The sequence below is a fragment of the Triturus cristatus genome, chromosome 3_1 (genome assembly GCF_964204655.1).
Source record: "Triturus cristatus chromosome 3_1, aTriCri1.1, whole genome shotgun sequence".
Lineage (NCBI taxonomy): Eukaryota > Metazoa > Chordata > Amphibia > Caudata > Salamandridae > Triturus > Triturus cristatus.
The window spans coordinates 505483286-505500273 of NC_140583.1; the positions used below are offsets into that span (position 1 = coordinate 505483286).

The 16988-nt window shown below is 46.7% G+C and overlaps 1 protein-coding gene across 2 annotated transcripts in view; it reads right to left on the reverse strand.

Annotated features, from left to right (window-relative positions):
- VPS33B (VPS33B late endosome and lysosome associated) overlaps positions 1-16988 on the reverse strand; it is a 613489-nt gene that overhangs the window by 546270 nt on the left and 50231 nt on the right. For both annotated transcript variants that reach the window (XR_014978823.1, XM_085644389.1), the window contains exon 2: positions 11025-11134. Coding sequence is in view for 1 of the 2 variants with exons in the window: in XM_085644389.1 (XP_085500515.1) it covers positions 11025-11120 (96 nt within the window). In the remaining variant the exon portion in view is untranslated. The remainder of the gene's footprint in view (positions 1-11024; positions 11135-16988) is intronic.

Sequence of the window (16988 nt, forward strand, 5' to 3'; positions counted from 1 at the left end):
CGTGGGTCCGGGGCTCACTGTGCCACTGGATTCAAGCTATCCTGGCTGATGATGGGTGCAACCCAGAAACCGGTCCTAGGATGCTTGTTTCCGGTCGAGGGAGGACCTGGCTTGGCAGTTCGGGCTGGGCTGTTCCTATGAGGCACAGGACCAAGCCTGATTTGCATATGGCCAGTTCTAAACTTGGGTGGTATGATGAGCAAAAGAATGATGGATTTAACCCAGATCTCTTGACTGGGGGTGAATGTTTTGATTTGTTCTGCATTCTGTACATCAATTGTGTGTCTTTTGTTTCCTCGTGTTAAGTGAAGAAAGGCTGTGATAACAGCCAAAGGACATTTTTGGAATGAGTGCTGGCAAATACTCTCCAAAGACCATACATGTGCTGCTGTTTTTAGATGGACTGGAGAGAGAATTTTTTTTGTTTATTTTTTGGCAGAGAAGGTGAAAGTTGGCTGATCGGGCAAGTTTGCTTATATGTGAGAAGAGAGGGGTCAAGGGTGAGAGATGTAACAGAGGTGGCCATAGAGCAGTCAAAACCCTGTTCCTTGCGGTCATCCAGAAGATTAAGTTCAAAACTGTCTCAGAGTCTGTGGGAGAGAACGATGAATTTCACTTCGGTCAGACCGGATTGCAAGATACCGTTGGACATTCAAAGCTTCGGTTAGGCATGGGTGAGTGTAAGGATATTAAGAATTGGGGAGGTTTACAGGTGTAACTGTGTACTATGTTCCTATTAATGGATCGATATACCCGACTCCTGGAGCGCTCTCCTCAGGTACTCAAAATATCATCAGAAAAGGCGAGGGCTGAATGGAAAATGGAGAGGCACCTTAGGGCATCAGTGAGCCAAACCACTATGTTTCAGTGCCAAATTCTTTTTGACCAAGCAATTGAGTGCTAAACAGAGTACCCGAAGAGTTGATGTACAACAAAGATTTGTGTCTAAATGACAACACATCGCCAGGGAAAATCAATGGAAGTCAAAAATTTCTGCAGGAGAAGGTGAAGGTCTAGGGAAGAGGTGTGCCTGGCCCTGCAGGAGCCAGAAATGTCCAGGAGGAGAAGACTAATCTGTTCTAAGCATTACGAGTCCCAGAGAAGGCTGATGACCTAGGAAATAGATTAAGGAGTGACCCATGCTGTAAAGAATCACCTGGTCACTCGGAGCAGTTCAGGGGTGAGCTGTACTAACATCTTAAAAGAGTGTGTCTGATTGTGTAGCTCAGCAGTGTGCCCCAGGCTTAGAGACTGGTGGCGCAGCCATAGAAGAGGAAGAAGAAATAAACCAGGTTGCGACCGAAGATAAGAATCTTGATCGGCCTGAAGACTGACACTACCATGAAGAGCTTGGCCTGGATATTGCAACTGCAGCTACTGCCCAGGTCAGCATCCCCGAGACTGTCCTGTGAAACTTGTCCTGAGCGAAGCTGCTGCAATTACTTCACTGTGAAAGATGAGTCAAGAGGGAGCGTGGCTTGACGGAGCAAGATGGTGGACGTGCATTAGCACTGCTCCGTAAAACGCCCTTATTATCTGGAATTTATAAAAGCCTAGGGCCAGCCGCATAACGACCCAAGCTGTACCAGATGACCCCGGAGTGCGTGCAGGACGACATCAGCGACCGGGATCGGGACTGCGGTGCACACCCGTATCTTTGACCTTAACCGTGGGTCAGGCGTACTCGGCAAGCACAGGCCGCTAGAGTAATCAGGAGATGCCTGCCACCGAGAGCTCCTTGTCTCGCCCTCCCAAACGCCCCCGCCACATATCAGAGGTAGCCGTCCCTCACCTAAGTTCCTGAGGCGGCATCGAGATCGAGCGGCGCTGGGCCTACTGAGCCCCGCAGTGAGTGGCCGCACATGAACTGAGCCGGACGGCGTGAGCAATGCCTGGGGGAGCAGCGTTGGTACCGGCGGCTGCTCTCGCATACAGTGGCGGAGTCGTCTTGATGAGGGGACCCCATGCACACTGGACTGGACATCGTTGGAGGGCCATAGATTAGAAAGGCCTTGCAAGCAGCAAGGCACGCACGGAGGCTCCTAGTGCTGAGAAGGAGCATGGAGCGCCCAGCCTCGACTTCCTTGTGCCTATTTTACGCGGCCAGCACACTAGTAGGGAAAGAGAGGAGGTGGAGGCTGGCAATAATTACTGAGTTTCACAGCAACCTGAAGCCCTGGAGTGAACGCTTGGCAATGAAGTACAAAGGAGAACTCCTCTTCTCCTTGCTCCCCTGATGCCATACATGTGGAGGGGTGTCAAGAGGGAAGAGGAAGATACTCCGGACACAAGTTCTAATGGCTGACACTTCTCATCGAGCAGAAGTACTAAAAGTGACTCATCTTTTAGGATACCCGAGACAGTCACTTCCCGACATAGTTAAGACAGTGCAGCGCCCATTGGCCCCTCTTCCACGACACACTTCCCTCTCTTGTGCCCAATCGCAGTGAACTGGTCATAGTTTAGTGAGGAGGCGAAGGCTGCACTCTTACGCACACCTTACTGAAACAATGATCATCGTCTCCAAAACTACCTAATAGGGCGTACTAAAGGGCCATGCCCTAAAGCCTCTTCCAGATCCTCTTTAGTGATGGAGGCTGACAAGCGAGAGTCTCACTCTCAACAGACCTCACAACAGGGAGCCAGATTTGACTCGGTACTCCAAGCCATGGAGAGATCTCGAATCTGTTTGGAATTTAACATTGACAATGTAGCGGCGGATCTTACGCTTCTCCGTGCTGACCATAAGAAATTGTCAGAACGCCTCACCACTGTTAAACTAATCTTATAAGTAGTACAAACAAGCACAGACCTCATGGAGAAGCAGATGAGGGTATATGAAAACAGACTTCGCTAATAAAGTTCGCCTCATTGGGCTGCCGGAAGGTGCGGAAGGTCAGGGTGCGGTGAGATTACCAGAAACATCTCTGTCACCCTTCTTCTCGATTGAAAGAGAACATCGCGTTCCACTCAGGAAACCAGCCCCGGGATCTAACCCTCACCCTTTTCATTTTAAGACACTCCATTATCAGGACACAGATTCTATATTACGGGAGGCCAGGAAGTTATAGGAGATCAGAGTGGAGAATGCCAAAGTAATGTTCTTTCCTGATTACACTGTTGGAGTGTACACAGATCCTTTTTAGCTGGAAAACAACAGCTCCGGCAGCTTGATATCCAATACTCACTACTCTTTCCCATGAAACTGCGTATAGTAACTGACAGCAATACAAGGTTTTTCAACACACTGCAGGATACCTGGGACTGGATGGAAACGTCAGGAAAGTTCTCAGGCCCCACACCTACTGGCAGAGGGCGCGTACAAGTAGACTTGACGAAATACCCAAAAAGGCGCAGACAACAGAGGAAAACACATGCACCAAAATTGATCACAGTACCGAACCTGGAACAAATCATCATGGAGCATCAACAGGCTGTACGGGAACAGAGCGGATATCGGATTTGACTAAAGACTCTGACAGGGAAGTGGTGTCAGCCCCGGCCTACTGATGATGAAGGTTCATCGATTGCAGGCCCCTCTGACACCAACTCTGGCTCTCCCGGAGGTCACAACACAGACGTCGGAGCGAATGATCTGATGGAAGCTGTATCCTTTCTATAACTGTATGCTTTCCACTGTGATATACATGGTTGCCTTATATAACACTAGAATGCTGGTGCCTGGCTTAGGGGGTCTGGAGGGGATGGGGGAGGTGAGGTGGAGGGGGAGTCAGAGAGAGGGGAAAAGAAACTGACCTCCCCTTTGGAGGAAGGCACGCTCGGGGGCTTTCCGCACGCACACACAACATGGGCAACCTGAAGGGCGCTGATTCTCCTAGCTATAGGGTGATTACGTTACACATGGAGGCTCTTAAGCTATGTACTCCTGATCCCACACAAGTTAGGGGATTCTTTGTTCTGTTCTTTCACAATATTTAGTTTGGGCGAACAACCATCTCAACGCATGCGTTACAACGCATGCATTTACGTTGCGTGCCGTCACAACGCACGCGACGTTACGACACGTGCATTCACTACGCACGCCATTACATCGCATGCGACATTACAACGCATGATTTTACACCGACGGGTCATGCGCCGGGACGGGCTCCGGGAAGGTCGTGCGCCGGGACGGTGAGACAACGCTGGAACCACGATGAGAGACAGGTAAGGACGATGCTGGACTCGTAGTGTTTTAGGGTTTAGGGTAGTTGATGGAGAGTGTAGTGGAGGGTAGTATTTTAGGCTTTAGGGATTAGGGTTTAGGGCTTAGGGTTGAGGAAGTAGTATATTGTAGTGTTTTAGGCTTTAGGCATTAGGGCTTAGGGTTGAGGAAGGAGTATATGGTAGTGTTTTAGGCTTCAGGGCTTAGGGTTAAGAGTGGTGTAGGATACTGTTTTTGGCTTTATGGGTTAGGGCTAAGAGTACTGTAGGGTACTGTTTTTGGCTTTAGGGGTTAGGGCTTAGGGTTAGTGTAGGGTACTGTTTTGGGCTTTATGGTTTAGGGCTTAGGGTTGAGGTCGTAGTGTAGAGTCGTTTTATAGCCTTTAGTGTTTAGGGCTTAGGGTTGAGGGTAGTGTTAGGGGGTCGCACTGTGTTTGGTAGGTACCTATGTTAGTGTTTGGGCGGCCGTTAGGGAGAATTTTGCGATGTAAGTGAATGTGTGGTATTTGTGGTGCATTGAAAAGGTATTTTGCATGCATGTGAAGGGGGAATGCGATGTCATGGTTTGCGTGGTAAATGAATGCGATGTAACGGGGCATGCGATGTGAAAAATGCGATGTAATGGTATTCGTTGTTTTTGTTTGCGTTCTATCGTCATACATCCTTTAGTTTGGGCAGTCCCTTGCGGTTGGGAGACCTGCTCTTTTGGCATTCTAAGACATCCATGTTGGCGTTAGGTTTTGTATTAAGCCCTACCGGGCGCTATCACACATCCTGTAAACTAACACAGGACTTCAACTTCAAGCAGAGTCGCTGGCACTCATTCCACCACTCCCGATCTAGGCAACTGAACGCAACCTTTACATGGCAACACAGCGCATTATGACCTAGAATGTCCGAGGGCTATGTACTCCATCTCGAAGATACGCAGTATACACTTACCTCAAGAGACATAACACACAGATTGCCCTCCTGCAAGAGATGCATCTTACACATTTAAAAACAAACACATTGCGGCGCAGGTGGCGGGGACAGGTCTTCGCCACGAACTACTCAGCCTTTGCCCGCAGAGCACTGATCTGGGTCCGTCCGGGCCCCCACTCCTTGTAGAGGAAGATATTTATTTCTTAAAGGTAAACTAAATGGGAGATGCCTTTTGCTGGGCACTTTATATGCACCTAATTCAGACCAGGAGCCCTTTTGCCACTCACTTGTCACCTGTGCTCTCCAAGTGGTGCGACATACCCTGTGTAATAAGGGGGATTTTAATAGCGTATTGGATACAACCCTGGATCGCTCATTCCCACCACAGCATGACACAGTGGCCTCCACGGGGGCCTTGCTACAGGGGACTTGGGTGAGAGGCTGGGTACTAACAGATGTGTGGAGACACCGCAACCCTGATACTCATGTATATTCATTCTACTCGGTCCCACACACCCTTTATGTCTGCCTAGATAGGATTCTTTGCACCCTTAATTTACTATCATACGTGCAACAGACTGAATACTTAGGGCGCACGCATTCTGATCATAATCCACACTTTATCTCGCTGTCTTGGGAAATGCAAAATCACCTGATTCCGACATGGCGCTTACAGCCTACTATGCTAGAGGACCCTTCCTTTCAAGACTCTATCCGCACGATCACTGAGGACTATTTTGCCCACAACACAGGCACGGCTTCATCGGTCTTGATAGAGTGGGATGCCTTTAAGGTGATGGTGCGGGGGATGTCTGGGACTGGGCTGCAGGATGTGAAGGCAGGTGGAGGAAGAGCTCCAAGGGGTGGAGAGTAAATTGTTGTCACTGGAGACACAGGTGTCCATGGATCCCACACACTCCCCAAGGCTCTCAAAGGCGAGGTAAACATAAGTAGAACTGATCAAAAGACTAAGGTACCTGAACTATGCAGCTCAATCAGCCAAAACACAGGCAACAGCAGACCAATCAGCCACCCTACTTGCCTGGATGATAAGGTAAAAACAGTCACTTAGGCGCATCACGGCGTTGAGGTCGTTGACTGGGGTAATGAGATATACCCAACATGAAGAGCTAGTATCGCATTTCACCTCACTGTATCAAACAACCATGGAGGTCTCTGAACTAGAGCAAAATAGCTTCCTAGATGCGCTCTCATTTAGGACGTTGTCCCCAGAGCAGCGCCTGGAATTGGACGCTCCCATCACACCCATTGAAATACAAGGACCGATTAGATTCCTGGTTTGGGGGAAATTACCAGAACCGGATGGTCTACTACCCGAGGTTTATAAGGCCTATTGTAATGATTGCGAATGTTCTGCAGGAACGCCCGGAACCTTGGAGAAAGTCCACAGTCGGCCCCCACGCTCCTCCGACTCTATCAAACACTAGAGTACGAAGGACACGCTGGGGAAAACAGGGAAACAAAACAAGGATAGGTGGGGAAACACAGGCAGGTCTTGAAGGATGATTCTGGCAGCCGAGACAGCAGGTAGGTGTTGTTCTTACTGGGAAGGAATAAACGAGCCTCTCCGCTGTAACACAAAGGCAGGTAAATGAATACGACTACAGCACTACCCTGGAGCTTTCTTTACTGCATTCCCATCCACACACCTACCAGATTTGAGGTCAGCCTCCTGGACTATGGCCTACAAGAATAAGTAGGTACACCTCTGCAGGACCCCCTTATGATCGGTTCTCAGAGGAGGACTCAGATGTACACTGTGTAAGTCCCTTTTTAGGCTGAGAACAATAAAGATAGAAAATATAAAAGAGGCAAGGGTGTAATTCCTCATATGCGTATACAAAGTGTAGGAAGGTCGCGTACCGTGACTTTAAAGTAGGTAGGTGGAAAACCTAAATCCCTGCTCAATGGTCCTCGCAACAAATCACCCTAGAATGCCTGATGCGGGTTTAAGAAAACGTAAGGTAGGGACCAGTAATGTATGCGCCAGGGAGGCTCTTGATGCTAGAAATGGGGTGAGAGCACCGAGTCTGACTCCAACTAATGCACAGGACGTGGAGTCGCTCCAACAGGAGGCATAAACACAATACAAGCCTGAGTCTGGAATAACAGGCTGACACACAACACGACACAACACAAGCCTGATAAGCAAGGGTAGGGCTTAACAGGCTTACATATAACATAACACGACTTTAGCCGAAGGGAATCAACAAAGGGGTAATGCCGGCTAAGGGAAATAACAAACAGCCCACCTCGAACTCCGAGGTAAGGAGAGACGAGTGACGGGATAAACCCCGCACTACTAATAAACAGTTAGACCTTACTTGGGAAGGCAAAACAAGCATGGACGCCTTGGTGGAAGTTGCGCCCACGAGTTTGGCGGCTCGGAATGGAAGGAGCGCCTCTGCGATACGCCAGCGGGAATGGCTGTAGTAATCCCGGAGCCGGGACGCGTCTGAAGCGACTCGTCCACGGCTTCACACTGGCAAACAGGAAATACGGGAAACCGGAAGTCAAGCAACAAAGAGAAAGACGGAACTGGGGCTCAGAGCTAGAACGCGAAGCGGCGTCTGTACGCCCTTCGTCGTTTAAATACCCACTGCACCCAGGGGCTGGACCGCGGGGCATGACAGCACAGTGCCGGACTGGCTGTAGCAGGCACCGGGCATTTTCCCGGTGGGCTGCTAGGTTGGGAGCCGGGTTTGGGCCCCAGGGGGGCGTTTTTGTAACCGGGGGCCTGCAATATCGGCCCCCGGTAACCAAATCAGCCACAATTGGGCCTAGGAATTAGATCGGCCCTCCCCCCAGGGGGGCAGCCGAGCTGTTTACCAGGGCCGGTTTCGGTTCCCAGTCTGGTCCTGACCAGGGAGGACTGGCGGTACCCCTTCTACAGCATACTACTTGGTGGCGCAGCTGCAGTGGGTGGCAAGATGGATGGCGGGGCTAAACTTGTCAGACACAGCTGGGTCAGGCACCCCATGCACACTACATACGATACTCTTGATGTTTCACCCCTGTGGTGGTAGACGTGGCCCCCTCCCGCTGTTGCTGCAAGTGGCCTATCGCTGCTTTTGCAGATCCCTATTCCTCACCAAAAACATCACACCATATGTGCCATCAATTCCACTTCAGGGAATGCCCAAAGGTGGCGGCACTACATTCATAGCAGACCTAGATGCCTGGCAAGCAGCAGGTATAGACATGCTAGGTGACCTATACCAAGATGGTTCACTCATCTCTTACAATGCTTTGACATAAGAAAAGGGCATACCTGCAGGACGCTTTCTCACATATGCTTCATGGGTAGGTGTATTGCGTAGTAAATGGGGAGACATATCGCAGGAACCGCAGACACATTTAGTGCTCCAATATATACATGTAATGGGAGATGGTAGTCATCTTATTTGCTGGTTTGCGGATGCGATTGCCTCCATTGACCGTGCATGTCGGAAGCATGGAACACAATATTAGCGGGTCCCGTGCATCAATGACAGATTCAGACTGATACAATTATACATTGCACAAAGAGCATATATGACCTCAGAGAAAATTAACTGCTATTTTCATAGATATGATATGAGGTGTGCTCGTTGCTCTCAGCTAAATGCTGACATTTTGCATATGCGGTGGTCATGCTCGGGGCTGAGGCATTACTGGGACAGTGTGGTGCAACAACTATCCGACAGCACAGACAGACCCATATCGAATACTCAGAAAACATGCATACTGGGGATGTATAAGCGAGACCGAAAACATAGAGCCACAAACAGGTTTCTGGAGTTGGGCCTTAGTGTAGCTAAACGTCTTATAACAAAATGCTGGAAATCTAATGATCCACCATCCCTGATGGCGTGGACCTGCTCCCTCCTCAACTGGGCCAGAGATGAAAGGGTTTCCCTCTGCAGGGAGAACACCCTTGGGTTACGTAAGTACCCTATAGCAAAAAATTGGAACACAATTATTATAGCCTTTCAAGGTGCAGCAGGCCCAAATTCACAATCAGACATGCTCCAGGAAGGAAAGGAAGACCTATACACATAGCATCAGAATTCTCTATGCAGTGTGTTTCGTTTACAGTGGCATGTGTGGGCGGGTGTGATGTGCGGAGACATGCATGCCTCACAAAATACCACACAATAGCACTGAACGTCCAGGGAGGACTGTTATGGGGTTAATGCACCGGGAGGCAACTGATGTTAATGTTTGATAGCTTGGAAAACCCTTTAAAGATGCACACAGACGTTGATTTTCCCCTTTTTTATGTTGATATTGCATGCTTGAGTTATACATGGTACTGTATGGTATCAGTGTCTACACAATCACTCAGCAGACAGTCATTCAATTATAAGCATTATGCTTCTTAAACTCCTATTATAGCTACATTAAAGTGCAGGACTGTTGTTACAGAACATTATTGGGAACATAAACTGCATTTATCAATTGCTCTGGATATTAAGTTACCACACCATTGTATCATTGATGGAAATCACTGAAATGTATACACTGTACACACTCTGTTATGAGGTTATGTAACAACCCTATATTAGTACTGCAGCAGTATATACATTATACCTAAATGCTCCTAATGTTCAAACATGTGAAAATCAATAAACAGATCAAACAAACAAAAAGTGAAAGATGAGTCAAGCCGTGAGAGAGGGTGTGAAACCTACACCTGCCATACTCAACAGACCACTGTGAATAGCTGGTAAACCATGAGACCTAGCCTCCACAAAGGGACAAGAGACTAAGGCATGTAGGAGAGCCATACTCGCCTGCTGAAGATAATTTGCAACAGGAGTGATAATAATATTGAACTGAATTGCTCGTTGAAACAGTGATTATTTTTAAGTGATCTGCAACTGAACCTAACCTTTGATTGAACCAGCAGAGGGTTGTTGTAAGGTAATCCTGGGATTTTTACTATAGTGATAAAGAGAATAATTATGAGGAAGAAGGGGGGTGGTGTCCCTCACTGCTAGAATGTAGCTTAGGGAAACTGGACTATGTAGGATTCAGTATTGCTGTGATATTAAACTACCAAACTACCTCCATGAGAAGCCTGTGACTGCTCACCCTTGCTACTCTATGAGACAAGTGCAGAAAGGGTTGAGCTGGTCCCAGTTTACAGAGCCATAGCAGGACGGGCACCTGCAGCAGAGGTCCTTAACCACCACAGCTGGGTCTCAGCGGCCCTTGCTTATTCATTTTATTTAATTATTGAGTCTTATTTAGCGCAAACTTGACCCGAGGGCATCAAAGTGCTTCACAGAGGTAGCAGCATATACTTGAGATACATTTTATGCAGATACATAGTTACAGAAAGTAATGAGGTATACAAGGTATAAAATAGCATAAGCCGAAATACATAAGATACATTTGGGGTACAAATAGGTAAGTGGTGACATTATGTGACGAGGTATACAAGGACATTGTGGGGTGATTGCTGATACAATTTTGAAGTAGTTACGGTATACAAAAAACATATAGCTTTGCAGAGCACAGTTGCAATTGTACAAAATTACCGGTGGAGTAAAATAATAACAGCAAAACACATAGTAGCAATAAATACAACAAAGCAGGCTTGTAAGCCATGTGCCCAAACAAGTCTGACAGCTGCACACACAAAAAAGGTACATTTAGCTCTAAGTAACAGCCTTTGACTTCTACGAGGCAATGCTAACACCACTGAAGAAAAATGGTTATTGCCTGCACCGTCATTCTACAAACTTAAACCAGGAAAGTTGGGTCAGTAGTACAGCACACAATCAAAGAAGATGCTGCTCAAATCATGTTTTTCCTATGCAAAGTAATTTCAATGTGTTCATTTTCATTATATACATAGCAGCTGTTTCGGATGGTACAATGAATGCTGTGTATATAGCCCTGGCTAATGATTTGCATACTGCTCTGACCTGTTCCAATAGATAGATTAGCTGATCTCGAGCTATCCTTTTCAGAGTGGCAAAGTCGGGCAGTTCAGGAGCATCTCGCCTGTTGAGGGTCTCCATATCAGGGTGCTGATCTAAAAAGACATACAAAACGAATACATAACATGACTCATAATACTGAGAACATTTAATTTAATAAGGATAATCCAATACAATGCTACTGACTTGTATACTTAAAGTAACACACCATTTCAATTAAGATCTTTATTTCCTATACACTTTTTTCTTTATCATATATATTCAACATTTTATGTACAAAATATCAAGACTTGTCCCAACAAAGGGAAACTCAAACTTATTTGTTTTAATACATATATATTCATGGTTCTCAGGAACTTTACAAGGCACTTCCATACATTCTGTTTTTGGTTCATGACTTCAGAAGGACAATTCATGTCTAAGTTCCCAAAATGTCCTTAGTTCCTTACGTATGTCTTTCTTTCCTGGAAAACCTCCCTGTATAATTTTGCTCACTTCGTCCTGTTGTTGTGCCTTTTTCCACTCATCCTTCAAAATGCCAGGGAATTCCTCAATAATATTAGCAACACAATACCCCTCCCCCATGTCCTCAGCATTATCACTTATAGGAAGGTGTAACCGACTGAGGAAGACAGCAACAACATTCTTCGCACCAGGTACATACTGCACATCATAGTCAAAATCCAACAGTCTCACTGACATTTGAGCTAGCGTGGGTGAAGCAGTGCACAACCCCTTAGTGATTATTAATCTTGTGAGTGGTTTGTGATCACTACGTAGTAACACTTTCTTACTCCAAACAAACTGGTGGAAGTGCTCCAGTCCCTACACACATGCAAGAGCCTCGCGCTCTATTACAGAATATTTTTCTTCTGTAGGATTTAAGGAGGGCGAAGCAAAAGCAATGGTATCTTAGGTACCAAATTTGTTCTTTTGGGTGAGGACAGCACCTATGCCCCTTCCACTAGCATCAGTAGTGACAATACTTGCTAAATTGGGATCAAAACCTTGTAAAGGAGGAGCATTACAAATGCCCTCCTTCAGAGAAGCAAAAGCTTTATGACAGTGTGGTGTCCATTCAAACTTATTCCCAAGTTTTAACTGTTGTCTGATACCGTATGTTTTGGAGGAGAAATCCTTCACAAATTTAGAATAGAATTTCACCAGCCCCAAGAATGCTCGCACTTCATCTTTGTTTTTGGGCACAGAAGCATCCCTTATGGCCATCAAAATTCTTTTTTGGTTGAATGCCTTCTTGTGTGATTTCATGACCCAAAAACATCGCCTGTTTCATAGCAAATTTACACTTTCTGTAATCAGCAGTGATACCGTTAGGTTGCAATGGGCTTAAAACTTTAAACGAATTTCGGTTGTGATCATTTTTACTTCTACCCATCACCAAAAGGTCATCTTGAAAGACCCTTTGATTATCACATGCATTGATCTTTGGCACATTTAAAGGGACTCTTTAAATCTAAAACATTCAAACAGTGAAATAAAAGTTGTAGACTTTCTAACCACCTCATGTTTTTAGTGAGTGACAGCATTTCGTTAATTTTAGGCATGGGATACTGGTCCATCAGTATGCTTAGGTTTAGGTTGCGTAAGTTGATGCACAGCCTCAACATTCAATTAGCTTTCCTAGCTACGACCATGGGCGCAGCCCACTGGTTCTTGGACCCCAGCCTTGTGCAAAGCTACCAGTTGTACCCTTATTTCCTATTTTAATGAGAAAGGAATGTTTCTCACTTTGTGAATTCAAGGTTTGGATGAGTTGGATTCTGTGTTGGAAACCCTTCAACTTCCCAAAGCAATCATTTAATACCTTGGAGAATCTTTAGGAAATAGCTCAACCCAATTCCTCCTCTGGTTGCATTAATAAAACTGGTTCGGGGCTGTTAGGATTGAGGGTAATGCCCAGCTTGCCTCAATCTTTCCAACCCAACACAGAGGGACCTATAAAGGAAACATACAATTTGCTCATAGTTTCCCTACTTTCAAAAACAAATTTCAACTTCCTGTAACCCACCATTTCAATAGGTTCGCCTGTGAATCATCTCCTTCCTCGACGGAAGAACACAGAGAGTCCGCCTACCACCGTACAAGTCAGAGGCCTCCGAAGTCACCTGCGGCGTCCCTCAAGGATCATCTCTGAGCCCCACCCTCTTCAACGTCTACATGAGCCCCCTCGCGGCCATCGTACGCAAACACAACCTCAGCATAATCTCCTACGCCGACGACACCCAACTGATCCTCTCCCTGACCAACGACCCCGCCGCCGCCAGATCCAACCTGCACGAAGGGATGAAAGAGGTAGCCGAGTGGATGACGACCAGCCGCCTGAAACTGAACTCGGACAAGACGGAGATCCTCATCCTGGGCTCCTCACCCTCCGCCTGGGACGACTCCTGGTGGCCTCCCGCCCTGGGCACCGCACCCAAACCGACAGACCATGCACGCAACCTGGGCTTCCTCCTGGACTCCTCCCTCTCCATGACCAGGCAAGTCAACAACGTCTCCTCGGCGTGCTTCAACATCCTACGCATGCTACGGAAGATCTTCTGGTGGATCCCCACCGAGACCAGGAAGACCGTCACCCAGGCCCTCGTCACCAGCCGACTGGACTACGGCAACGCCCTCTACGCCGGTACCACCGCCAAGCTCCAGAAGAGACTCCAGCGGATCCAGAACGCCTCAGCCAGACTCATCCTCGACATCCCACGAACCAGCCACATCTCCGGACATCTGAGAGACCTTCACTGGCTCCCCGTCAACAAAAGAATCACCTTCCGCCTCCTCACCCACGCACACAAAGCCCTACACGACCAAGGCCCGAGCTACCTCAACAGCCGAGTCAACTTCTACGCTCCCAAACGCCACCTCCGATCAGCCAACCACGCCCTCGCCGCCGTCCCCCGCATCCGAAGAGCGACTACAGGAGGAAGGTCCTTCTCCTACCTGGCCGCCAAGACCTGGAACTCCCTCCCGACCGACCTGCGCCTGACCCAAGACCACCTCTCCTTCAGGAAGAAGCTGAAGACCTGGCTGTTCGAGCAGTAGCGGCACCCCCCCCTCCCCCCCCCCCCAGCGCCTTGAGACCCTACGGGTATGTAGCGCGCTTTACAAGTGTCACTGATTGATTGATTGATTGAATGTTTTCAAAGAAATATCAGGTTGGGCCAACTCCTATGCAAAAACATGAACAAATTTACCATCCCACACCTCCTTATTAACAATTGTGTATGGGGATCTAGAATCGGCCATAATAGTAATGTTGACACCCCCAATAGTTATATCACACATTGGTTTCTTTCTTTTTGCCTTATCACCTGTATCTATGTCAAGCACATGAGCATCATCCACATTAAGTACACACATGTTAATGTCAAAGTCCTCAGACGATTCGGAATTGTATTCTTCCGCTTGCTCAACCAACTTAATTCTATTGCCTGGTTTTCTTTGACAAACCTTCTGGAAGGTTCCTACAATGCCACACTTAGCGCACTTCTGTAAGCGTGCAGGGCACCTCTTGTCACTGGCCAAATGTTTCATGCTACCACACCTGTAGCACTTCCTTTGTGAATAAACGTTACTACTGTTTTGCTGCTCTGTCTCAAACATATCCTTGTTCCTATTGTGAAATGAAGTCTGTGGAAGTGACTTCACACTGCTTATTTTGGCCACCACTGCTGGTTCTTAATGCTTCATTTAGTTTTCAGACAGCACTGTTTTGGCACGTCTCCATGTCAACTCAGCTCTTTTTACAATGTCGATAGCATCCTGTTGGGCTTTTCCATCCTTTGCCCATAGAGAGTACTGAATGGAGGGATTAGCTGCGTGCATATCAATCTGATCTTTTATGAGTTCATCGTGCAGCTCGCCAAAGCAACACTTTAGTGCCAAATTCTTCAGAACTGTCACATAATCCTCTATAGTTTCCTCCTTACCTTGTTTCCGGTTTGTAATAACTGTCTAAATCCTCCAACGCATTAGTGTACACATCTCCTTGCCCACCAGCGCGGACTTTGTTATTAATATGATTATATACTATAAGGCTGCCCGTACCTAAGCAATGCAATAAAATTTTCTTTTTTCTTTTCAGGGGTTAGGTCTTCGTTTTCATCATCAAATGTGGATATGTAATTAGTGAAAAATTGACGCCATACTTCCAACTTTAATGCTGGCTCCCCTGCAGCTGGCAAGAATGCTTGTGGTGGAGTTAAATTATAAACATTACCCGATGCCATGATGAAGATGATTGGGTTGATAACAGAGATGCAAAAACTGCAGTGGCTTTAGATAAGTTGGGAAGTAACAATTAGTATTCCTGCCCAATAAATCCTGAATGCCAAGGATTGATAAAATGTGAACTTGACAAGTATTAAAAGTATGGTGAACGCTCTCGAAAAAATATGAAAAGCGCGGATGCAGAAGGTAGCTTAGTTCGAAAAATGTAGGTTTAACTGTAGCGCCCCACATGCACAAACAAAGCAAAGTTACCCATGGAGGTTTAATTTGTGGAAAATTTCAATCGCACTCCTGGCGCGCAGATAAAAGGCAGCACAACAACGTGAAGGCCTCAATCGTCTTGTGCCGAATGGATGCGCGCTTGACGAAACATATGGAAGTGCGCACACTAATACTTCGAAGTAGGGGCGTCAGAACTAATAAGTGTGACAGGACATCTAAGAACAGAAACTCCTTCTACAAAGATGGAAGCACGTATGCGATATGCAAGCTGGAACGCAGCATGTGTGCTCCAATGACGTCACCTGGATACCGGCAACAGCTCCCCAAAGAACTGGAAGTCTCCACAAGAAAAGGGCCAGGAGTTCCAATCTCCCATGATCTCTACAGGTGCTGTGCAGACCGGAGCGCAGGAAGTGCACCTCAGAGGAAACCTCACAGCCAGGGACGGGATCACCGAAGCAGTCAGAGAGTAAAAAATTAGCTAGCATTCGTGCCAAGAATTTTCAATTCTATTAAGGACACGGAGGCGAGGATTGTGCTTCTCTTTCGTTTATTTGCTACTCACAGCAGCCAATGAAAAACGTTTTGTATGCAAATAAAACTACATTTCCCGTGATACTTAGTTATACATCACATCCTGCATGACCCTATAAGAGCCACCATATCCTGTTGCTGAGCCTCTTTCGTTGCTCGAACATTTTAGTCCAATAACATTAACTCAAGTCCAAACAACCATCCTCCAACGATGAAATTCCAGAACCAAACTGGTAAGTATACGTCTTCTTAACCGGAAGTACTTCTATTCCATCTTTTTTTCAGAACCAGAAAGGAAGGAAACACGAAAAACCCGTAACTTCTGCTTAACAGAGTATAAAGTACATACGGGTGGGCAAACATTACAAACATTGCAATATAACCGGTTGGGATAATCCTTGCCTCCGTGTCCTTAATAGAATTGAACATTTTTGGTGCGAATGCTAGCTAATTTTGTATTCTATTACAGGACCGGAGGCTTCTGATTATGCTAGTTTAACGCTTATCAAACACAACTGAAGCTATATCACCCACCGGTTTATAATAAAATTGTTTAGATGTAGACTCAGAAGACAAATCAGCAGATCTCATAATATCTTGAATGGTAGAGCCCAACATAAAGGTTTTTGATGCCATGGCACCACGAACAGAGTGCGCCCCAAACAGTTGGGTATCAATACCAGCCACTTGCATAACTGACTTTAACCATCTGGCTATGGTAGCCACAGACACAGGTTTATAGGGTTTTTGCAACGCAATCAACCATTGTGCCGAAACATCCGGTCGTATAGACCGAGTACATTCCTCATAGGCCTTGAGACACTGAACCACACATAGCTTTGCATTACCATGAAAGGCATGATATTCAGTCACTATACTTGCCGGAGGCATCTTCACCACTTGTATTGATCCTGGGAAATGCCCCACCTCTGAGAGAGGGTCAGA